Source organism: Lynx canadensis, chromosome D3 (genome assembly GCF_007474595.2).
Source record: "Lynx canadensis isolate LIC74 chromosome D3, mLynCan4.pri.v2, whole genome shotgun sequence".
Classification (NCBI taxonomy): Eukaryota; Metazoa; Chordata; class Mammalia; order Carnivora; family Felidae; genus Lynx; species Lynx canadensis.
The window spans coordinates 24960588-24984531 of NC_044314.2; the positions used below are offsets into that span (position 1 = coordinate 24960588).

Below are 23944 nucleotides of genomic sequence, written 5' to 3' on the forward strand. Positions count from 1 at the left end.
CTCCCAAGCCAACCAATTAGTTTGTTCATTTTAAGGCAGACACAGAACAGAGGCACAACATAATCAACGTACACATTGGTGTTAAGGGCCCAGGTTTATTCTCCTAGCCAAACTTGATTCCTTGGCCTGCAGCCCAACTGACTGCATTATTTTCATATTCTACTCTGAACCTTGAGGGCCCAGCTTCATCTAGAGCTCACTGTTCCCAACACTGGTCCCCGAAAGAACTGCGCCCTACTCTGCGTTCAGCCCAGTGACTTTGTAACATCATGTCTTCACTCTGGTTTCTCCAGTAAGAATCCCAACTCATCCTGGACACCACTCCAGAACCCCTGGATGTTGCCTTGACTTTCCTTTCTCCCCTTCCTCTTTTGCTTATACTGAGAATAACACAATGAGAAGCATAAGACTTGAAGCACAATATAACCAGGTCTGTGTAGCCTAAATAAAGAGGGAGAAAAATATATATCTTAGCTATTTCACCTGCTTTTTATTTTTATTAAAAATTGCTTTGTGGGGCACCTGGTGGCTCAGTCGTTAAGCATCTGATTTTGTCTCAGGTCATGATCTCACGGTTTGAGTTCGAGCCCCACATCGGGCTCTGTGCTGACAGCTCAGAGCCTGGAGACTTCTTTGGATTCTGTGTCTCTCTCTCCCCCTCCCCCGCTCAGGCTCTCTCAAAAAGAAACATTAAAGACAATTGCTTTGTATGTGACCTAGTATGAGAGGCTTTGCTGAGGGTGGTCACTCTTTGAAAATAATCTATTTGGCTGCTGTTGGTTTTACCTTGGCCTGCATACAAAGGGACATTGGTCACATGAATCCTTTCAACATTAGCAAATCTTTCAATTAACATTATTTCATCTTGTTAGCATAGAAAGCCAAGAGGACTGGCGCTGTAGCTGTGAAATCATTTTGGTTTATTAATTCTGACACCCAACAATAGAATCCATGTAAAACTTCTCATTATCAAAACCACTGACCCAGGGTCGCACTCATTTAGTGGGCACGTATTCCACATTTTAAAGTAACCTGGCATATTAGGAAGGAAATTGGACAGAGAATCCAACAGCAAGAATCCCTCTTTGCCTAAACCTGCTACCAACCTTATATACACAATGGAGTACCACGTGGCAATGAGAAAGAATGAAATATGGGCCCTTTGTAGCAACATGGATGGAACTGGAGAGTGTGATGCTAAGCGAAATAAGCCCATACAGAGAAAGAACGGATACCATGTGGTTTTCACATCTTAGTGGATCCTGAGAAACTTAACAACCCATGGGGGAGGGGAAGGAAAAAAAAAAAAAAGGTTAGAGTGGAAGCGAGCCAAAGCATAAGAGACTCTTAAAAACAGAACAGACTGAGGGTTGATGGGGGTGGGAGGGGAGGGGAAGTGGGTGATGGGTATTGGAGGAGGGCACCTGTTGGGATGAGCACTGGGGGTTGTATGGAAACCAATGTGACAATAATTTCATATATTGAAAAAATAAAAAAATATTAAAAAAAATAAACCGGCTACCACCTGGGTTTGCTGCCGTAGGGAATTACCACCCAGTGGGGTGGACGAAATGATTTTAGGCTTTTTAAATTAAGCAACTCTGACTTTCTATCATGCTGAGTGTTTGTCTGCCTTCAAATTCAAGGGTCATGACTGAGGCCTCAAGAAGCTTGACAGGCGCTTGTGAATCTCCTATTAGTAGAGCCTGACAAGGCCCCACAAATAAGGTCTTATGAAAGTCACCTGAGGCCAGAAATCCTGCTGATGCCCAGCAGACCACTGAGCCTCTGTAAAGTACCCCCTCTGTCTCTCTGCAGGGCTTCATGACTCAGAATACTGCCAGCAGAATGACACGGTCTTAAAGAACTTTGACCTCACTGAATACCGCCAGGGGCTGAGTGACCTTTCCATTCAATCTACCAGCAACTCATTAAAATCGCCGAGGGTGTGTTGCAGCCTATGATAGGTAAGGGTGCAGCAGGCATCTCCAGCACTCATCGTGGGTTCCGAAATGATCGGAACGTGCCTGCTTTTAGGGGAAGCAGATATCTTAGGCGTGGCCTCCAGGAAACCAGACCTTCCTGACGAAGGCAGCGAGGTGGTGTGTGTTTGCTGTGTGCACGGAGCTATGAAATCTTCCATAGGTGATAAATATAAATTCAAAAGGTATAAAATAAATGCGTATATGGTGAAAAAATATATGCCTCGTGCCCACAGGTATACTTTAGTTTGTGGACAAAAAGGCAAGCACATGCAAGAGAACACGGTAGTAAGCATTGGTGCAATAAATGTTGAACACTCTTGTCCAAAACAGTGTGCTGGACACTTCACATGAAATCAGATTGAAAAAATAAGAGCCATCCTTTTATAAGTTACGAGAAAAAATGACATGTGCACGCATCAACTCCCGTGTGTTCCATAAAGGCCAGGGAGGAAATTGTTCCTTGGACCTATGCTGTAAAGCTTTCCCCCAGGTCCTTAAAACACAAATAGGTTGTAGGTGAATTCCAAGTAGGACAGAGTCCTTCATGCCATCCAGAAATTCATCTTCTAGGATATGTTTCATTCCATATCCTTATCCCTTTTAGAGGGATATCTTTTAGAGGTAACAGGCTTAGGGAGAACTGGGAATACTTCACGACTCAAAATAACGGGATGGTTAATAGCACCAGTTCTGGAGTTGGCCGTACCTGGGTTCAAATCCTGGCCCTGCCAACTCCTAGCATTGTGACCTTGGGCAAGTAATTAACTTCCTTAGCTTTCGATTTCCTGATCAGGAATGGGTTGTTGGAAGATAGAAAATGACTGAGCATAAAGCGCTGGCACATAGTTCAACATTGTGCAGTATGACAGACCAGCTACCTAAGATTTATATGGTCAGCAGCTCATATCAAAGAGTTGTTTGAACATCAGGACGATCTCAGGGCCTAGGGCCAAGTCAGTGGGTGGACCAGGACTACACCCAAGTTGCCCAATTCTCAACTTTGGACCCCTCACAGAAGCCAGTACAGAACTGAGTTGCTACATGCCCGTTATCTTTGTCCCATCACCACAAGCTTAAGTGAAAATTTGGTCCACAGATTTGATCCAAGATTTATCTGTGGAAATTTTATTCCACATAGAGACCAACACATTAGAAATTCAGTTGCTAAATGCTTTCAGTTTCCGAGCACATCAATATCGTGTGCCGGTAGACGGTGGCATTGCCGAAGCCCAAAGTACTATGTGATCTGAGTGGTCCGAAAATGGGTCGTCTCTGGGAAACCTGCAAGCTTCTCTCATCCTGCTTTTCTTTCAGTTTCTGCCATGTTGGAAAATGAGAGCATTCAGGGTCTATCTGGTGTGAAGCCAACAGGCTACCGCAAGCGCTCCTCCAGCATGGTGGATGGGGACAACTCCTACTGCCTGGAAGCCGTCATCCGCCAGATGAATTCCTTTCACACAGTCCATGTGTGACCAGGGCCTGGACCCGGAGATCATCCTGCAGGTGTTCAAGCAGCTCTTCTACATGATCAACGCTGTGACTCTCAACAACCTGCTCCTGCGGAAGGACGTCTGCTCTTGGAGCACAGGCATGCAGCTCAGGTAGGAGAACGGCGCCTCGCCCTCGCCACACTGTTGGAGGGGCCCGCACGCACCGGCTGGAATCGAGCACAAGGCCTTTGTCTCTGAAAGTGGAATCCAAATCTAACTGTGATGGTCAGTATGTGACTCAATTCCATCACCTGTCATCTGTTGGTGGAATTCAACAACACGGAGTTGGTGACCTGGTAAACAAATGAGTTAAATGCTTGAAAGGCATTTATATACTCTAAGATTATAAAGGCAACATGGATATGTCAGAGGGAAAAATCAATGAGTTGAGACACGAAGGCTCACACAGAAGCATAAATATGTTTGTGAATGTTAAGTACCATTTATTTTAATTCAATCTATATGATGTTTCATTTTCCCATTAACTTATACAGACGTTTCAGGGACCTCATTTTTGCTTGATTTTAAGCACCCGTTCATTCATTTATTCATTCAGCAAAATGTTACTGAGCGCCAGGTGCTTTCAGGCTTTTGCCTATGTGAGCTAATGAAGGTGAAGAGAATGATCACACTATTGGCAACTAGGCCATGCAATGAACACAACGGGTGTGCTCGCCCCAGTGAGTTAGGAGGACTGCTTAACACAGCTCACTTTGGCCTTGTATCTAAGGTACAATATAAGTCAACTTGAAGAGTGGCTTCGGGGAAGAAACCTTCACCAGAGCGGAGCAGTCCAGACCATGGAACCTCTGATCCAAGCAGCCCAGCTCCTACAGTTAAAGAAGAAACCCTGAGGACGCAGAGGCCATCTGCTCGCTGTGCACCTCCCTCAGCACCAGCAGGTATGACCGTGGCTACCCCACCAGCTCTGGCGCTCGACCTTCCCTTCCAAGTCTGTTCTGGACAGTGGGTTGTTTGTGCAGTGGATGGGATTTCCTGGATGAAGTAAAGACCACCTTGGTCTTTGAAACAAGATGCCACCGTTCCCCCAGTAACTTTCTAGTCCCTCTTGGTCACTTAGAAAGATAAGGTAGTGTAAGCCCACAAAACAGTAAGCTTGGGTGAAAACATTTTTTGGTTGTTATTTTTTGGCTTTTGTTTGTTTTTGAGAGAGTGAAAGTGCTTCCCACACACACACACACACACAAGCCAGGGAGGGGGAGAGGGAGAAAGAATCTTAAGCAGGCTCCACACTGGGTGGAGGGTCTCCCTGGGGTCTCATCTCACAAGCATGAAACCATGACCTGAGCCAAAATCCAGAGTCAGATGCTTAACCGACTGAGGTATCCAGGAGTCCCTATTTTTTTAATTTGGTTCATTTTTAAGGTAAAAACATTTTTAAAACACTATTCTAGAATGTTTCTCACTAGAAATTTTAACTTTTGTTTAGAAATGGGCAGCATCAGGCATTTGGCATTAAATCATTTTCTTTACACCTCTACTTTCATTATGGTCATGTTTCTACTTAGAATCCATTAGCATGATTTAAGTAGTCATTAGGAACCTAGGGACACTTGAATGTGCCTTTCCTCCCTGCCCTACCCCCGGCCAAGTCGTATTTGTATCAGGACTCCTTTGCAGAGCTATTACCAGTCTATCAAAAGATAAATCCGGACCACACACATGGTGTCTTGTCCTCCATCATGGTGTGCCCATTTGGAAATTTGCCCACACATGGTGGCCTCACAAACGAGATCAGCACAAGGAAATCAGACTTTCTGAGCTAAATCATGCACCTTCTTCTCCCTATCCAATACCTAAAGAACAAAATCCAAACTGTGTATTGTAAAGTAAGTACACCTTTCTTCATCTCCCCCATTAACTGCTAAAAAGATGAAATGCCAGACTCTTAAGAAAAATGCTTCTGGCATAAATATACTGAGAGTTTTCAAACTTTATCCCCCTTTTAAAATATTTTGCTTTCAGAAGTTTACTTCTAGAATTCAACTGGCATTGCTTTGCATTTGGGCAGGCTACTTCCACTAGACAATTGGTAGGCAGACAGGAGATTATCCCCTGTTAAATAGGAAAAAAATCTGTTCCTTTGTAAGTGATTTTGGGGGTAGTCAGAGGTAGATACCCTATATATGTGTGTGTGTGTGTGTGTATACACACACACACGTTTGTGTGTGTATATATGTATATATGTGTATATATGTATATACGTATATATGTATATATGTATATGTGTGTGTATATATATACACATACACACACACCTTATATAGGTAAGATGTCCAGTATCTTTAAAAAGAAATGTTTAAATGACTACTAGATAAGAGGCTGAGGATTTCAGGGGCACCTGGGGGGCTCACTCAGTTAAGCGTCCGACTTTGACTCAGGTCATGATCTCACAGTTCATGAGCTTGAGCCCAGCATCAGACTCTCTGCTGTTGAGTGTGGAGCTTGCTTCAGATCCTCTGTCTCCCCTTCTCTCTGCCCCTGCCCCTGCCCCATGTGTGTGCATTCTCTTTCTCTCTCTAACAATAAAAACATTTTTAAAAAATCTGGGGCTCGGTCTCTCTCTGTCCCAAAAATAAATAAAAACGTTGAAAGGAAAAAAAATTTTAAAAAAATCTGGGGTTCACCTGGAAGGTGAGCTTCAGCGGATTTAAAAAAAAAAAAAAACAACAACTGAGGATTTCAGGCAACCTTTTCTTAGAATCCTTATCTTACAAGCAGGAGCTAGAGGGGCGGGTGGGGATATAGGAGGCAGGAATCCAGTAAGAGGGTTCAGATCTACCAAACAAAACCTATGGACTGTAGCTTATTAAGTGTAAGATTCCCAGGTGTCGCTCCAGCTCCGAGTTGTGGGTCTTGTCTAAAGGGGATTGTGCTCTTGTGCCGATGTCCTATATTCTCTGAAATTAAAAATTCAATCTTCTGTTCCTCTAGCTCTGTGCTAAGCTTTTGTTTTAATTCCAACAGATTGTCAAAATTTTAAACCTTTATACTCCCCTGAATGAATTTGAAGAACGGGTAACCGTGGCCTTTATACGAACAATCCAGGTGAGTTTTAAAAATCTTCATCAATTTTATAAAATCTTGGTCTAAACCTACTAAAAGAAATCAAAGTTTAGGTTTTAGCCTTGCTTCTCTTTATTAATAAATTTTTGGTTATATTCTATGCCAAAGAACCTTACATTCTTAGGCTTTCCCTTTAGGTAAACACTAACCATATCACCTGTAAATAACTTTATATATATGATATACACACACACAAGACTGAACTTTTATCATCTCTGCTCAGATTTTAGACCTAGTCTAAGTATTATTTGCCACTATCACTTCACTGAACTATAGCACCAAATAGAATTAACAAAGTAAGCAGAATATCTGCCCCACCCATGAACCGAACTAAGAAATATTTTTTAAGAAAACAATTTGAGGGGCGCCTGGGTGGCTCAGTCGGTTGAGCGGCCGACTTCGGCTCAGGTCACGATCTCGCGGTCTGTGAGTTCGAGCCCCGCGTCGGGCTCTGTGCTGACAGCTCAGAGCCTGGAGCCTGTTTCAGATTCTGTGTCTCCCTCTCTCTGACCCTCCCCTGTTCATGCTCTGTCTGTCTCTGTCTCAAAATAAATAAAAACGTTAAAAAAAAAAAGAAAAAACAATATGAGCTCTTTAGTCTTGTCTCTAAGACTTATAATATTTGCCCTTGGGAATACGCTTGAGAGAAAATATATTAGGGAAATGATTATTTAAATCTGTCTTGAGATTATGGGATTTTTTTTTTTTAACTTAACGATGAGCTTCCTAAAGCTGAGCCATAGAGGATTTGAGCTGAATGCCTAATTTTTATGTGTGACTGTGGCTGATAGCATCTGCATAATGAATCACATCCAGATGACTCAAAAACAGTGATAGTTTCTCCTGTTGTTATAAATGGGGAACATCTTGAGGAGATACAATACTTTCTCACGCCTCTAAACCTCTTTAGCTAGTGAAGTGACACCAACATATGAAACACAGATAAAAAGAAATGGAGGCAAATGATCAGAGGAGTCAGGAAAGGGGGATTAAAATCGGGGTTTATCAAAGACACTGAAGAACCTTGAGAAGACATGGGGTATAAGAAGCTATTCCCTTTGACGTATACTTGGGGTTCTATTCAGAGCACCTTACAGCATTTCATTGTAGAGATCCAGGGATAGAGAAAGTCAGCAATGGCAAATAAACTCCAGCATTGTGTATAAGTAGAGAACAGACGCCTGCAGGTCAAGGGCGGGAAGCCAAGTCAGATAGAAGGTTGTTCTTCCAAGGGCAGGAGAGAAAATGTAGTGACAGACCACAGGGAAAAGCAGACAGAGGTTTGACCTACACGGCTATTTCAAGAGGCAGGGACACTGATGTGGAAAGATCCACTTAGGACACAGCTGTAGTCAGCTACTGAAATTAGAGGAAGAGTTTGATGACAGAAGAGAAGCTACTGGGCTGTCTGACTCAGCGCTGATTTTTATGGGGCAATGACAATTTACACAAACCAAAGTATGAGTTTAGGAAGTCTTATTTGGCTTTAAATATCTAAGACACACACATCAGAGGGAGAGCTGGAACTGCTTGTTGACAGAGGCACTGTTTAGGAGAGCAGCCAGGCCAAAGGTCAAAGAATATTGCCATGTCAGACTTTGGCTTTGAACTGAGGGCACAGAAAGGCAGCAGAGGTTGAGCAGATGGCCTCTGAAGATCCAAGTCAGGTTCTGAGTCTTCTTCAGTTACCGATTTCAGTAGCTGGCAATACTATCAAAAATTTTCGGTTTTGGGGGTGTCTGGGTGGCTCAGTCAGGTAAGCGTCCAACTTCGGCTCAGGTCATGATCTCACAGTTCATGGGTTCAAGCCCCGTGTCGGGCTCTGCGCTGACAACTCGGAGCCTGGAGCCTGCTTCGGATTTTGTCTCCCCCTCTCTCTCTGCCCTTCCCTCCCTCCCCCCACCTCTCAAAAATGAATAAACAGGGGCGCCTGGGTGGCGCAGTCGGTTAAGCGTCTGACTTCAGCCAGGTCACGATCTCGTGGTCCGTGAGTTCGAGCCCCGCGTCAGGCTCTGGGCTGATGGCTCGGAGCCTGGAGCCTGTTTCCGATTCTGTGTCTCCCTCTCTCTCTGCCCCTCCCCCGTTCATGCTCTGTCTCTCTCTGTCCCAAAAATAAATAAACGTTGAAAAAAAAAAAAATTTAAAAAAAAAAATGAATAAACATTAAAAAAAAGTAAATCGACAGCTGGAAATTGAAAGCATTTTCCATTCATTGTCCATGTAGGTACACCTTTATGCGCTCCACAGCCACCACAGAATCCCCTCTCAATCCTATGCCCACACTGATTTTGTTCTAGAAACCTGTTTCCCAACACTTTTCAAACACTACTGCGTTATTACTGACCTCAGCCCTGCTTGAAGGCTTTAGAAAACCGGAGGTGCTAGGAGCGTTAGTCAGATGTGATGTGCTAATGAATGCGGGGGGAGTTTAGCAGATCAGCATCCTCAGCCTTCTCCAAAACGGGGAAATAATGAAACCTGTAGAAAGTTACAACATGTCAAAATGTTGTCACTACCTGAGGCAATGGGTGTGGCTTCCTAACAAGGGGAAAAGCTTTCACAGTTGAAGCTCGTAGGAGACGACCTGTGTTTTTACAGATTCAGGCTGTGTTGATTTTCCTCTTGGAAGCACTCAGTGAACCAGTCTCAGCTGCGTTTATAAAAGTACAGTTGCACCTGGGTTCACGGTTCAGAGGTGGATGGGATGTGCACAGGCAGAAGGTACAAAGGAACATGTAAAGATCAGAGCAAACATGGGACTCACCTAGTGCCAGACACCATCCTATGTACTAAACACGATGTGCGCTCCATCAGTAATCACATCTGACATGCAGCTACTGGTATTCTGTGTGCCTGCCTAGATTTTATGTTCCTCGTTACTGCCTGTGTGTGTGTGTGTGTGTGTGTGTGTGTGTGTGTGTGTGTGTGGTTTTCATAGTATACCATTTTGATTCCCTGCTTTCATTTTCTGTATATATTTTTTTTAGTTATTAGTAGTCACCTTGTTGATCACAGTTAACATCTGAAACTCTCAACAACCTAATTTAAGTTTGTTTATTTTTGAGACAGAGACAGAGCATGAACGGGGGAGGGGCAGAGAGAGAGGGAGACACCGAAGCAGGCTCCAGCCTCTGAGCTGTCAGCCCAGAGCCTGACTTGGGGCTCAAACTCACAGACCGCGAGATCATTACCTGGGCTGAAGTCGGACACCCAACCGACTGAGCCACCCAGGCGCCCCACAACAACCTAATTTAAATAATACCAACTCAGTTTCAGGAGTATGCGAGTTCCACTGCTACCCATCTCTGTCCTTCTGTCGTTATTTTGTTATTGTCACAGGCCACATGTGTTCCACATATGTTCCCATTGACAGAAATTTATCATTGTTTTCTGTATCTGTATAAACTGTATAGGAAAAAGGAATTACAAACCAAAAGTCCGCTGCTGGCTTTTACATTTACCTATGTTCTTTATTTCTTCTGTGGCTTTGAGTTACTGTCCAGTGCCCTTTTATTTCAGCCTGTAGGACTTTCTTTTGTTTCTTCTGCTTTTGTTTATCTGGAAAGGACTCCATTTCCCCTTCATTGTTGAGGGATGGTTTTGGATGTAGAGTTTTTGGTTAACAGTTTCTTTCAGGACTCCCTTCTGACCTCCATGGTTTCTGATGAGAAATCCATTCATAATCTTCCTTGAGGACACCTTGTTGTATGCAGGAGTCCTTTCTCTCTTGCTGCTTTCAAGATTCCCTCCTTGTTGTTGGGCTTTGATAATTTGACTCTAATGTGTCTCAGTGTGAATCTTTTTGATCCCACTTGGGTTTTTTTTTTTTTTTTTTTTTTTTTTTTTTGCTTGGAGTTTGTTGAGTTTCTTGGAGGGGGGAGAGAGGGGTGTCTTTCATCAGATTTGGGACACTTTTGACCATTATTTCTTCAGATATTTTCTTCCCCTTTCTCTTTTCTCTTTCTGGACTACTGTGACATACACGTTGTATGCTTTATGGTGTCCCACGGGTCCCTCAGGTTCTGTTCGCTTTTATTCATCTTTTTTCTATGTGTTCCTCCAACTGGACAGTTTCAGTTGCCTTATCTGCAAGTTCACTGATATTTCTTCTGCCTGCCCAAGTCTGCTGTTGAACCCCTTTAGTAAACTGAAAAGTTTGCTTTCAGTCATTATACTTTTCCTAAAATGTCTGGCTGCAAATAGAGGGGGAAAGGAAAGAGGCTTAAATCTTCCAATTGATGCCACTGGGGGAAGCCACCGTCTCCCAAAAGAAGCCAAAATCAAGGCAGGCATCTGTGCCAGTCCATCAGGGAATGCCAGACCAACAAGTGCACAACCCCAAATTTTTGGAGGACAAGCTTCCACTGCCTGCCCTGCCACACTGGCCAGCTTCTCCAGGAGTGTGGGCTTCTCCCCCAACAGCTGCAAGGGGCTGGAGACTGGGGAATAGTGGCTGGTTCATACATACTGCTCTCTTAGTGAACATAAGCAGCCTCCCCCTTCATCAGGCATACTCCTGCTCGTTGTAAGTGTCCAGTCAGTTTCCAGAGTTCCAAGAAAGTTGATAGCAATTGCTTTCTCCAGCTCAATGGTTGCTTCAATGGAGGGACTGAGCCCCAGTGCTTCCCACTCTGCCATTTTATATGCTGTCACTCTCCCCATTCCAGTTTACAGATGAGAAAACTAAGGTGTAGACAGGTTCAGAAATTTGCCCAGGGCAGTACCAGATCAGAGCTCAGGCTGTCTGTTTCCAGACCCCACGGTCTTAACCACTTCACTACAGTACCTGTCCACATGATTTGCACCTGAAATGTAGTTTTTCTATTCTAGCATTAGGGGAGAGCTTAAAGTCATCTCTCCAACAAGCCTACAACAGGGCTCCTCTCCTGCCAAATAACCCCAGGGACAGGGAGGCCACGTTTTCCCAAAGCCCAACCTAATTGTGTTAAATATTTCCATGATACACGCTAATTCACTTTTGTGAGTTCACCTAAACTGGCTATCTTTAGGTGTTTTAAGTATTTTGCATGGTCTCATTCTTCCCCACAGGCACAACTACAAGAGCGGAATGACCCTCAGCAACTGCTGTTAGACTTCAAGCACATGTTTCCAGTGTTGTTTCCATTTAACCCATCCTCTCTGACCATGGACTCCATCCACATCCCAGCATATCTCAATCTGGAGTTCCTCAATGAGGTCTGACAAGACACCTTCCCACCTTTGGCTCCATTTCCAATGAGAGCAAGAAGGAAATCTATACTGTAAAGTGAATTCAAGGATCTATTAAATCTTTAAAAGTGGATCACATCAGAGACTGAGAACCTGCACAGAGTGCTGAACTATACGAAATAAGACACATCTGTCATTATTTTTTGTACCTACTACTCAGAATAAAACACTTGAAATATGGACAGTTTTTTTAAGTATATGATTTCAGTCTAAATGAGTTCATATTATAATAATCTACAGCCACCAAGCAGTCCCCATGGCCATATAAAAGGTGCCAATCTATAAAATGGAAACTGCCTAGTTTTGATCTTTCCATATAACTGGAGAATGCCCAAAGTAAAAGAATATTAAAAATATGTAAATCACATAAATTGCCTTCAGAGGACTTTTAACAAATAATGGTACTAATAACCCTGATACTGTTGCATACTGGATAACATTTTTCCAGGTCAACAAACCACAGGTGCAGATGAGTTTGTGGGGAGATGTTCTGAGAACAAAAATACAGGGGCCTTGCGAGAAGTTTTTCAAAAATATTTTGAATGCCTGGTGATGCAGAGACGGTGGTGTAACTGACCTCCCAATGAAACATTCCGAGTACTGGGAAAGCAAAATTATAAGACTCAGTCCCTAATGTGCTTAAACCCTTTTTGCATAGTCTTGGGTTTGTGAAGGAATAATGCTAAAAATGCTGTGGTCCCAAGGGGGCACCTGGGTGGCTCATTTGGTTGAGCATCCAACTTCTGCTCAGGTTATGATCTCGCAGTTTGTGAGTTCGAGCCCTGCATCAGGCCCTGTGCTGACAGCTCAGAGCCTGGAGCCTGCTTCAGATTCTGTGTCTCCCTCTCTGCCCCTCCCCTACTCACACACTTTCAAAAATGAATAAATGTTAAAAAAAAAAATTTTTTTTCAAATGCTATGGTCCCAAACTTAAAATGTGAGCAAGATGGAAAGATATTCTTTGCTTCTAATGCTAGTCCAATGAAAATGTGCATAAGCTAAATATTAGAAAAGAAAACCAAGTTTTATTTACAGATTAAAAACCAAACAAGTTCATATGAAAGCCTGCAATGCCCTTAATGCCATAAAACTTCCAATAAGAGCATCATATAATTCACTGTAATTCCAGATGATCAAAATAGTAAAGGAAAAAAACTTCATCTTGAAAACTGGATTATTTGAAAAAACCTTTTTAAAAAACCTTTTTAAAATCAGGGATTATTATTACCCAAGTTCTTTGGGTTTGTGTGTGTGTGTGTGCTCTTTCTAAAGAGTGAGAATAACCTATGTCCCCTTTTCAGGTTATTTTCAATGTCTTTTTTTAAATTAACACATAAACATCGGAAGTATCTCTGCTTTGAAAAAAAGGATTAAAGAATATTCAGTGAAGTATTACAGACTTTGTTGCTTTTATTGGTTTTTCCCTTGCCTCTTCAAAGGAGGCATTGGTTAGAAAACCCTGCATAGTTCTCCACGCCCACTTTTTTTTATGATTTTTTTTCCATATTTCTAGTAGATTAACTATGCTGTTCCCATGACCAAACACCATCTGTTCTGCAAAACCAAGGAGAGCCTATTATGCTGAGAAGACTTCTCCGTGAACTGCAGGTAGAACATCCCCCCTACACACACACACACCCCAACACACACACCCACCCTGTTACTCAGCCAGGCAACTAGGAAGGCTCCCAGAAACATCACACACTCCAAGCCCTGAATGGTCCTGCATACTGTGCCCTTTCGGCTCCACTTTCTCTGCCATTCTTGCGGCTGCTGGGGTAGGACAAGGCCCAGCACCTGGGCGAAGACTCTTGACCATCCTGTCCAAATCCGGGTCTCCAGCGTGACCCCTCCGCAGTAAACATGCTCCTCTTGGCTATCTGCAGAGCCGTGCCTGACCCTCGGCCCAGTACGCTTAAGTTCACCTGACGCCCACAAAGACTTTGGAAGGCCAGTCTAAACCTACTAGGTCTGTGGCTACCTCTTTTTAAAGTTGTTTATCAAGTATAATTTGCTTGTTGCTGCACTTTAGTTTAAAACAGAGTCTCTCATGTAAGGACTGTCCTTAATCTTCAAGATAGCCCCAAATGGCTTTGTTTAGAGTGTGTTAAGGAGTTTGAAGGGCAGTGATTCCATAAAAGCAATGGTTTACTGTCCTTATATTCTGTCGTACATCCTCCTCCTCTCTATCCCTGTGGGTCATTACCTCTGCTGTCACTGGTTAATCACTAGGTGCCAAGGACTCATTGAATAAAAGCTTGGCAATTAAATGCAGGGCGGGAGCGGGGGTGGGGCATTATGAATAGTCCTCTACTTAGTCCAAGAAATGGCAGGTTAGGTTCTTTTCCAGAAGAGAGAGAGATTTCACTGGAGCTATGTTTAATTTATGTATGCTTTAAAAACAAATGGTCTTTTATAGAGCACTGACAAGAAATAGAGTGATCGGTTAATGTTTCGATCGGCCCTATTTAACACTTGGAGACTGGAAGGAGCATCGTCAGAGAAACTTGAATCACTTATTAGCATTTTTATTTTTCGCATTTTTAAAGTTAAACATTATCCACCTTCATGAAATCAATGACTTAATGTAACTTAATCCAACATCAAGATTTGAACTCTGCACTAGATAGCTGTCTTTATTTTTTACTGTTTAAAATTTAGTCGATACCCCTCTCACCATGTGCCTTCGGCAGTTACTAAGATAACTGAGTCGCCAGTTATTTCTCTGGAATAAGTGTTGCCGTGGGAAGAATGTTAACATTCGACATCATGGTGGAGTTTTGATTGGTCTCTTGAGACAGCATTTTAAAGATTACCCAAGAATCAAATATTTATAGACAGTTTGTGTTTTAGGTATAAGAGGGAGCCTCTCTGCTTACTGGTAGAAGTGTGCGTGATGTACCTATTAATAATCAGAGCTGACAACAGCCGTGTGTTCTCCCTGGATCGTCATAGCTGCGGTGAGGTGTATGGTACCTGGAGAGCAGAGTAGACCCAAAGGAAAATACTGTTCTTCCCCTTTCAGTAGGACTTTCTTCCCTTGATTGTCCTATACCATGAAATTTTCAGGCTTTTATAAAAACAAAACAAAACCAGGAACTTGGAACCCTTAGGAAAAAACACTGCTGCCACCAATACACCACTATTTAGAGTTTTAATGCATTAAGATTATAGTGAATAAATTAGAATCCCTTTCTTTTGCATCTATGTAATTGTTTTCATACGTTTGACCTAATTCTAGGCAGCAAGGGATATCCTGAATTGAAGCACTTCTATCCTGCCTATGGGACTAAAGGGTTACTACAGTGTGACAGCATGGGGTGGGACCCCTTAGTTTATCCTCATAGAATATTTCTCTGCAGTCAATTTCTCAGTTAATTTGCTGCATGAGCCAAATAGCCAAAATTCCTTTTTTTGTACATGTTGGTGCCATAATTAGAGAATTAGGGGGTGTAGAAAAATTAGAGGTTAATGCCAATGACAAATATAGAACTGGGTTTTTTTCTTATTATAAAGGTCATTAGATACTAAAGATTGGTTTTCCTAAAGACATTTCTAACTCTACTAAAGGCAATCAGAAGTGAATTTAAGCTACTTTCTAAAACGATACTGTATCAGAATAACCCAGATTTGGGTAGAACATTTTGCCAGCAACTGATGTTTAGATGAAAGACTGCTTCTCTGTAAAGGGTTCACCTCCAATCCTGGGGTGAATCTAACATTGTAAGAGGAAATACTACTGATAAAAATATTTTTTCATTTTGAAAAATCTGTAAACTACACCTTTGTTTATAGAAAGATGCTTGTATTAGTCACTGTAATATTCAGCTGTGGATAAAAATTTGTGGAAATAAATACTTTTGAATAAAGTGGTGTGCCACATCTAAATGAACTTTAAAACTCTGAGGCTATCTATTGGCTGAAAAGTTTATTTTTAATGCCTGCTTGACAAACTTCGTTCCAGGGCCCCCTACGTCCAAACATGCACCATGATCATTTAAACACGGGGTTGGCAAGCTTCAGCCCACGTGTTGGATGTGGGGGAAAACTTTCCCTGTAAAATAGCAGACTTATTGAGCAATTACTTTAAAGCTACAGAATTCAAACAAGGTAGTTTGGTGTAGAAAGACCAGTAGATCCATGGTACAGGGCACAGAGCCCAGAGATCGACTCAGTCCTTTGTATAACTTTGCACATGGCATTAAAAAATAGTGGGAAAATATAAGACCTGTATGGAGGAGTTTGTAATGTAAGTGAAACAATGACAACCTGGAGAAATTCTATCACATTTACAGATCGGAAGACCCAAAACCACAAAAGCATTGTCAGTTGTCTCCAAGTTGATCTACGTACAGAATCAAAAAATCTCAACAGTTTTTTGGTGAAAATTGACCAGCTAATTCTAAAATTGACATAGAAATGCAAAGACCCAGGGATAAGGAAAACCTTACTTCAGAGAAAGGGAAAACTTTCCTGACGAGCGTCAAGACTTAGTATAAAACTTCAGTAATTAAGATGTGTGGAAAAGGCACAGATAGGCAAATTGGCCAATGGAACATTGTAGCCCAGAAACGACACTTACACAGAAGCACGGGTGCGTTTCTTACCTACAGGAGCACACACCAAAATGCCCTGGAAATCTTTGAAAGCTACATCACAGCCCCACCCATAGGTATAGAAATAAGGCTTCTCTGGGGATGGTGCCCTTCAACACCCATCACCAGGAACCGCTATGAAGTATTTCATGACACACAAATACTGGTCAGTAAAAAGTTACCTCTGAAACCCAACTTCCAACCTGAGAACGGGCTCCCCCTCTTTTCTGAGTGGCTGAGGGAAGAATAAACTCTTCAGGACAGCTTTCACCTCATACCCAGAGAGGTCTAGGCTTACCATCAAGACCTCAACACGAAAACCGTCTGCAAAGAGCCAAAATTTCATACAGGACACACTTAACGTCTTAGAGTTGAGAAAGAAAAGCAGCCCGACATCCGGGACCTGGTCTTGCCCTTAGAGCAAGGCCTGGGTGGCGTGAGAAGCAGGACGGGCCCTACAGTGTCTCCCTTCACACCAAGTCTCACAAAACAACAGGGTCGCTCTCTGAATAAGTGAGACAACACGAGACCACTTGGTAGTTCTGTCTAAGCACGAAGACAAGACCACTGGCAAATCACACGCTGCCACGCCTGTCCTCTCCCAGCCAACGGGAGTGAATGCAACTTCACCAGCTGCCATTAGTCCAGCTCAGACCCGCCTCCTCCTGGATAGGCTTATATTACCCAAAGACTTGTTCCTACTTCCAGACAGCACCCAACTCAGAGTGAAGCCCTGCTTCTCTGGACTCTCCCCAAATCACCTAACTACCTCCTAACACCTTCTCACTGAGATGCCTCTCCAATCCCTAAGCCCTGCCCCTGCTGAGTGATCTCCCTTGTTGCAGCCTGTATTAAAGCCCGCACAGAACCGCTCAAACAAGGGTGTGTTCCAGGAGGAGTCTGGCTGAAGGGCATCAACATAGTGTTTCTCCCCATCCACCAACATGAGCAATTTGCAGAGTAAAATTAGAACCAAAGAAGTATAGACATTTGCCTATGGCTATATCACTAAGTGTAATTCTAAGCCTTGGTAAGGATGCAGACACTGCAAACAACTTTTAACACGTGGAGGAGAAAAACAGATATATATCCTTCACCTCAGTTTGTGACAATGTCTTAAGGTTATTACAATACACCAAGATTTGCGGTAAACTTGAGAAAGTTCAGCAAATCGGCGTCTATTTCGGTCTACATTTCATTTTTTTTGAAAGTTTATTCATGGGGCGCCTGAGTGGCTCAGTCGGTTAAGCGTCTGACTTCGGCTCAGGTCATGATCTCGCGGTCCATGAGTTCGAGCCCTGCATCATGCTCTGTGCTGACAGCTCAGAACCTGGAGCCTGCTTCAGATTCTGTGTCTCCCTCTCTGTCTGTCCCTCCCCTGCTCACGCTCTCTCTCTCAAAAATAAAGATTAAAAAATTTTTTTTTAAATATTTATTCATGAGTGAGAGAGAGGGAGAGAGAGAGAGAGAATGAGAGCAAGCAGGAGCAGGGGAGGGGCAGAGAGAGAGAGGGAGACACAGAATCCGAAGCAGGCTCCAGACTCTGAGCTGTCAGCACAGAGCCCAACATGGGGCTCAAACTCATGAACCACAAGATCATGACCTGAGCTGAAGTCTGACGCTTAACCAACTGAGCCACCCAGGTGCCCCTACATTTCATTTCTGATGTGCTTGTTTAGTAACTTGAACTTTCTGACGAGTAGGTATTTGTTGTGAAGGCAAAACCACACCAGAGGTAATAATTGCCTTTTTAGCGATCAAAAATCGAAGCTGTCACCAAAGCAGATTAACAGTGAACACATACTTAATATTCCAAACTACTGAAGATTAGCAAACTCTCTTCTTTCATTCATTCAAATTCATATGCTCATTTTGAAAATTTTTTCTATCTCCTAATGACTTCACCAGCTCTCCCTAGTTTCCATTACTGAAACTACTAAAGCCATTGCTGCTTAAGCTACCATTAATTTTGAGTATTATAGGATGTTTAAGTATAGGAAAATTATCCAGAAAATGTGGGAGATAAGGCTGAGGCTTAGTATTTATGAAACCTTAATTAAATCTTAATATTAGAATTTACAGGTTTACAATAGAGTGGCTGATTTCCAGTTTTATACTAAGCTACTTGTTTTTCCAAAAAAATAAGTACAGAAATAATACATTAAAAAAAAAATACTGAAAGCTAAATGTCTAAGACTTTACATCTCATGAGAGGTTTCATGTCTAGGCCAAAAAAATTATAAAATAATTTGGATATACATACTTAGTGTCATATATATTGGCTGTATGGCTAAACATGAAAAGGACTACATATTTTAGAAAATAATTTGTTTCAGATAATTTTGGGGCTTACTTGAAAGATCCTTTTGCATTCTTATATTGAGAAAGTTAAAAACCTATAATAAAGTTATAAAAACAAAATAATAAACAACCATACACTCTTGATTTAGATTCCCTAATTGGTAATATTTTGCCATATTTACTTTCTCTCTTTCTCTGTCAGTATATTTGTATGCATTTTTTTTTTCTGAGTCACTGGAAAATGAATTGCAGACATCCTTATTCTTCACCACAGCTGCTCCTAAGAAAAGAGGACAATCTCCCACATTTCTACAATAAAATTAACATCAGGAAAAGTATGTCAATACAACTATCTCATATAACTTGTATTAAAGTTCCTCCCAAATGTCCCAATTCTGTTCTTTTGAGTTGCTGTTTTTTTGGTTTTTTTGTTTTGTTTTGTTTTGCTTTGGAGTTTCTTGGTTTGTTGTTGCTGCTGTTTTTTAGAGTAGTTGCTTTTAACCCAGTTTCCAATTAGAGATCCCACATTGCATTAAATGTTAATACCTAGTTCCTTTAATACCAGACTTTTTTTTTTCCCACAACATCGATATTTTTGAAGACTTTAGGTCAGTTGCTTTGCACAACATCTCTTCATTTGGATTTATCTGATTGTTTCCTTAGGATTACATTCCAATCAGACATTTTTTGGAGAGATCCCACATAGGTGAGGTTGTGTCCCCTATGCTCCAAGGAGATGTATGGTGTTAGCTTCTCCCATTATTGGTGATGTTAAGCTTTGTCATTTGGTTAAGGTGGTAATATTCCCAAGATTTCTCTTTTGTGAGGGTACATTTTCCTCTTCATGATACTCTGAGACTATGTAAATGTCCTTACATATATTTACAGGTTCTTATATATGTAAACCATTTACCCAAGGGTTTTAGGATCCATCGATTTTAGTGACATTTCTTTTTTTGTTTGTTTGTTTAATGTGTATATTTTTGAGTCAGAGAGTGAGTGGAGGAGGGGGAGAGAGAGGGGGAGACACAGAATCCAAAGCAGGCTCCAAGCTCCAAGCTGTCGGCACAGAGCCCCACGTGGGGCTTGAATCTGTAAACCGTGAGATCATGGCCTGAGCCGAAGTCGGACGCTCAACTGACTGAGCCACCCAGGCACCCTGTTTACCCATTTTTAATAAATGTTGACACTGGATTCAGTAACAAATTTGAGCAATTGCACAGTACCTTTCGTCTAACCAGAGGACACTGCTAAAGCAGAACTCTTGATTGACAGGGAGTGCAAAACGCCAGAGCTCCAACTTCTCATTCATGGGCTAAGCTATACAAATCCAAATTCATCATAGCAATTTAGAGAGGTCAGTATGCAATAGGAGAGGGTGTAGGTTGCATGAAAGTCTGTGTAATTGCTAATACAGGGCCTCGTGCCTGACACTGATGGTCACTTGCCCAACAGCCTTTTCCAGTTTTCATCCTTACTGGCAGAGCCTGCTTTCCAAGGTAGAAATTGAAAAACACAGACTGTTTTTCCAGCCACTTTTGCAACGACAGCATGGGCAAACAACTCAATTCTGGCCGATGAAACAGAAGAGAAAGATGTCCCTTCTTGATAAAGACATGGGAAATACTCACCTTCCTCTCTTTGAACATGGTTTTGTGCAGACATGATGCCTACAGCTGTAACAACTAAAAGCCTGAGTGCTTGATGACATGGTAATGCTTGGAGGCTTCTTGTTATGTGAAACAATGAAAACTTTATTGTGTAAGACAGTTTAAGTCAAGTCTTCTGTTATTTGCAGCCTAAACCATCCGAACCAATAATTAGCCCTAAAGGAAAAAATAAGCCTTGAACACGGGAACTATAACGGCAAAAAAATACTAACACTGGGTTACTAGCTGTCACACCCAAATCAAGTTTGAATGCCCCAAGGTTTCCACTATATGCAATGAAATAACTTAACTCCTGTGCATCTGCAATGGTACTTGCTCTGTATCATCTTTGAGAAAATTTAAAAAATTGTCACTCAAATCGTTTCCTGTTGGAACCCTGGTCAAGAAAAGGTAAGTATCTAGTACTGACTCATTGCCTCACCTCTCCACCTGCCTGAAACCACTTTATCTCACCCACACCTCCTCCCCTGCAGAAAAAAGCAAATAAACCTTCTGAACCTGAGCCATCATACACTGAAAGTAACAGGATTTCTTCCCAAATACAGTATTTCTTCCTCTAAAGAAGATTCACTTAACATTCACCTTTCATTTTGTACAACATATACCTTAGCTAATGATACCTGTCCTCTCTTCTACCCTACTCCTCTATTCTATATCCTGTAAATGCCAAAGACAATACGGGCCTGGGGCATTGAGGATCAGGGCTCAAAATTCTAATCCAGCAATTTTCTAGATTTGACGCCTTGGCAAGTTCTTTGGTTTCTCTGGGCCTAAGCTTCTTCATTTATAAAATGAAAAAGAAAAACAAAACATCTATCTCCTGGGGTTGTAGAATGACCCTCAGAATTTGTCCAATGCATATAAATTGTATATTATTCCATTTTATGTAATTACTGTACCACCTGGGTATAAGAATTATAAACAGTGTAAGTGCCTGGCACAATGCTGGGCACACAGTATCCAAAAGATGGCAGCTTTTATTACAACTCCCTGTTAATCATCAGAAAATGCAGGTGTAAAATATCATCTAGCAGATGGGATGCTTTGACCTCAGTCAGAATTCTATTGACTACATACATTTGTTGTGAAAAACTAGGTTGCCTTTTTTTTTTTTTCAACGTTTATTTTATTTTGGGGACAGAGAGAGACAGAGCATGAACGGGGGAGGGGCAGAGAGAGAGGGAGACACAGAATCGGAAACAGGTTCCAGGCTCTGAGCCATCAATCAGCCCAGAGCCTGACGCGGGGCTCGAACCCACGGACCGCGAGATCGTGACCTGGCTGAAGTCGGACGCTTAACCGACTGCGCCACCCAGGCGCCCCCCCCCCTTTTTTTTTTTAAGTTAATAACTCTCAGAACGTACCTATGTATTAAATCGACTATCAATTTCCAGCATTCACACAAATTAAAGTAACAGGAGAAAAGGAATAAATCTGAGGGTCTTCTTATTTTTACAGCTGATGGCAGTTTGGGTTACAAGAAGGTATATACTTGCGCAATTCAACCAATTTAAGATTTGCACATGTGACCACATGGAAATTCTGTCTTAAGCAAAGCTGTAAATGTTGATGTCTAACGTGACATGAGCCAAGTGTTCATGGACTTAAGAGTATAACGTAACCCTCTCATGTGCCATTTCACGTTCCTCCATTTTCAGTTACCCAAAGTCACTTGTGGTCAACCAGGGTCCCCAAAGCAGATGATTCTCCTTCTAAGGTGTCAGAAGGTCAACGGTAGCCTAAGGCTGTGTCACAGTGTCTAGTCCTTAACCTCACTTGACTTCATCAGGTAGACATTTGATCACCTCACATTATCACAAGATATTTTGAGAGATAAAGACCACATTCAGGTAACTTTTATTACAGTATGCTGTGTGCTATTGTTAATCTCTTACGGTACCTAAATTATAAACTTTATCATAGGTATGTACATATAGGGGGAAAAAAAACATAGTATATATAGGACTTGGTACTACTTAGTTTCAGGCATCCCCTAGGGATCTTGGACCGTATCTCCCTCCCCTCTCCCCGTAAGCAGGGGAGAAGTCCCTGAGGGTTCACAGAAAACCTCAAGGCAACCCACGACAGCTTCCCAGGCATAGGAACCTGGCCCACCCCAGAGCCCTGTGGCTGCGCCTCCGCCAGCCTGGTGTCCTGTTCGCCCCGGTCTCAGTCAGCTCTCAGCACACACTCCATCACCTGGTTCCTAGAACTCAGATTGCGCAGTGGTCACGTCATCATCGACCAGGGCTCACAGTTACAGCGGCAGAGGCCTTCCTAAAGCTCCCTCATCTCCAGCCTACCCGCTGCCCCTAATCTCCCGGCTCCCGGTCCCCAGCCCCACTTCGCCGGACACATTTTCATAATCTTTTCAGGCTCCGGGCTAGCGGCGTCGCCAGCAACGGGGCCTGATCATATAAGGAAAATACTGCGAGCTCATCGGGGGCTATATCGGGGACTCGGGGCGTCCCCGCCCTAAGACACTCACTACACTCCCTCGGACGCCAACCTCCCCACCCCACCACCCTCCTCGGCCCGCCAACTGGCTTCCAGTCCTACAGTCTCTCTCAAACCCAGGGGCCTAGGCCTCCAGCGGTCTGCGCAGCCGCACTCCGCAGCCAGCCAGCCAGCCCCAGCCAATCGGCTCGTGCCGTCCTCCACGCCCTGCCCCCCCCCCCCCCCCCAATTTCCGGCTAGCGCGGGCCAGCACCCCCCATTCCTCTGGCCTCTTCCACCTTGTGGCTGTCTCGGCGTCGGGATACCTGGTCCAGTGATGATGGAGATTTGCTGGGGCATGAAGGGGAACAGTAATTACAGGGGCGAGTAGAGGGGCCAGGGATAGGATGGACAGGGTAGAGTCAAATCATCCTCTCGCTTTAGAGGTAAAATCTTTAAAAGCGAAAATGTGAGGGGAAGATGCGCTGGCAAGGAACGATCTTTGCTGCAAGGCCCGGCTGCTGGCAGAGTTGTGGTTCCCACGCTAATGTGCAAACAGGGTGGCGTGTTGTCTAAAGGGAGATAAGCTCCCTCCAGGCAGAGGAGGCCGCAGCCAGCCAGCCAGCCAGGCCCGCGAAGTGAGTGAAAGGGTGAGGGCGTGGCTTCGTGGGGCGCCGCCCTCACGTCCTTAAGTGGGGGTGTGGGCGGGCGCCCCTCTGCGTCGCTGGAGGGGATACTCTGCGCCGCGTCTCGCTCGCCGCCATGGCCCTTCTCCGAGGTGAGCGCCGCTAGGGTCTTATCGGCGGCCAGGGGATTTGCTAAAAAGCCCAACCAGAAGGGATTGGTCGGGTCTAGGAGAAAACGTGCTTGTAAAGCACTAGCGACAGCAGGGCAGTTTCCAGCTGAGGGCTGAGGACAAGATTTGCCAGCTTCTGATCTTGAAGGTCAATACCGTTCTTTGCGTAGACCCCGCCCCACCCCGTTAGGAGAACTGGGGCGGTGCCTTAAGCACCCGGCGGTCTAGGGCAGGGGATTGCATCACGGAGGACCCGCAGCCTCTGACTTGGTCCGGGGTGGGGAAGGCTTATGGGGAGGAATTGATGGTCTCTTAGGGTCATTTCTGCCCCAGTGACCTGCTCCACCAGATGTGT

The 23944-nt window shown here is 43.3% G+C and overlaps 2 protein-coding genes and 2 non-coding genes across 5 annotated transcripts in view; 2 read left to right on the forward strand and 2 right to left on the reverse strand.

The window, feature by feature from the left end:
* MYO5B (myosin VB) overlaps positions 1 to 11971 on the forward strand; it is a 340809-nt gene extending 328838 nt beyond the window's left edge. The window contains 9 exon segments of the mRNA XM_030336665.1: positions 1819 to 1840; positions 1843 to 1914; positions 1917 to 1967; positions 3300 to 3448; positions 3450 to 3586; positions 4206 to 4322; positions 4324 to 4371; positions 6457 to 6544; positions 11612 to 11971. Coding sequence (XP_030192525.1) covers positions 1819 to 1840; positions 1843 to 1914; positions 1917 to 1967; positions 3300 to 3448; positions 3450 to 3586; positions 4206 to 4322; positions 4324 to 4371; positions 6457 to 6544; positions 11612 to 11764 — 837 coding nt within the window. The 3' untranslated portion in view covers positions 11765 to 11971.
* A 10550-nt stretch (positions 11972 to 22521) lies between these two features.
* LOC115498868 lies at positions 22522 to 22604 on the reverse strand. Its single transcript, XR_003963987.1, has one exon.
* Positions 22605 to 22681: 77 nt separating this feature from the next.
* Positions 22682 to 22824, reverse strand: LOC115498872. The gene has a single exon (XR_003963991.1).
* Positions 22825 to 23094: 270 nt separating this feature from the next.
* Positions 23095 to 23944, forward strand: part of ACAA2 (acetyl-CoA acyltransferase 2) — a 34204-nt gene continuing 33354 nt past the window's right edge. Inside the window, exon 1 of one of the 2 annotated variants that reach the window (XM_030336222.2) lies at positions 23095 to 23571. In XM_030336222.2, coding sequence (XP_030192082.1) covers positions 23556 to 23571 — 16 coding nt within the window. In that variant the 5' untranslated portion in view covers positions 23095 to 23555. The remainder of the gene's footprint in view (positions 23572 to 23944) is intronic. The other variant, XM_030336223.2, reaches the window with a different exon arrangement.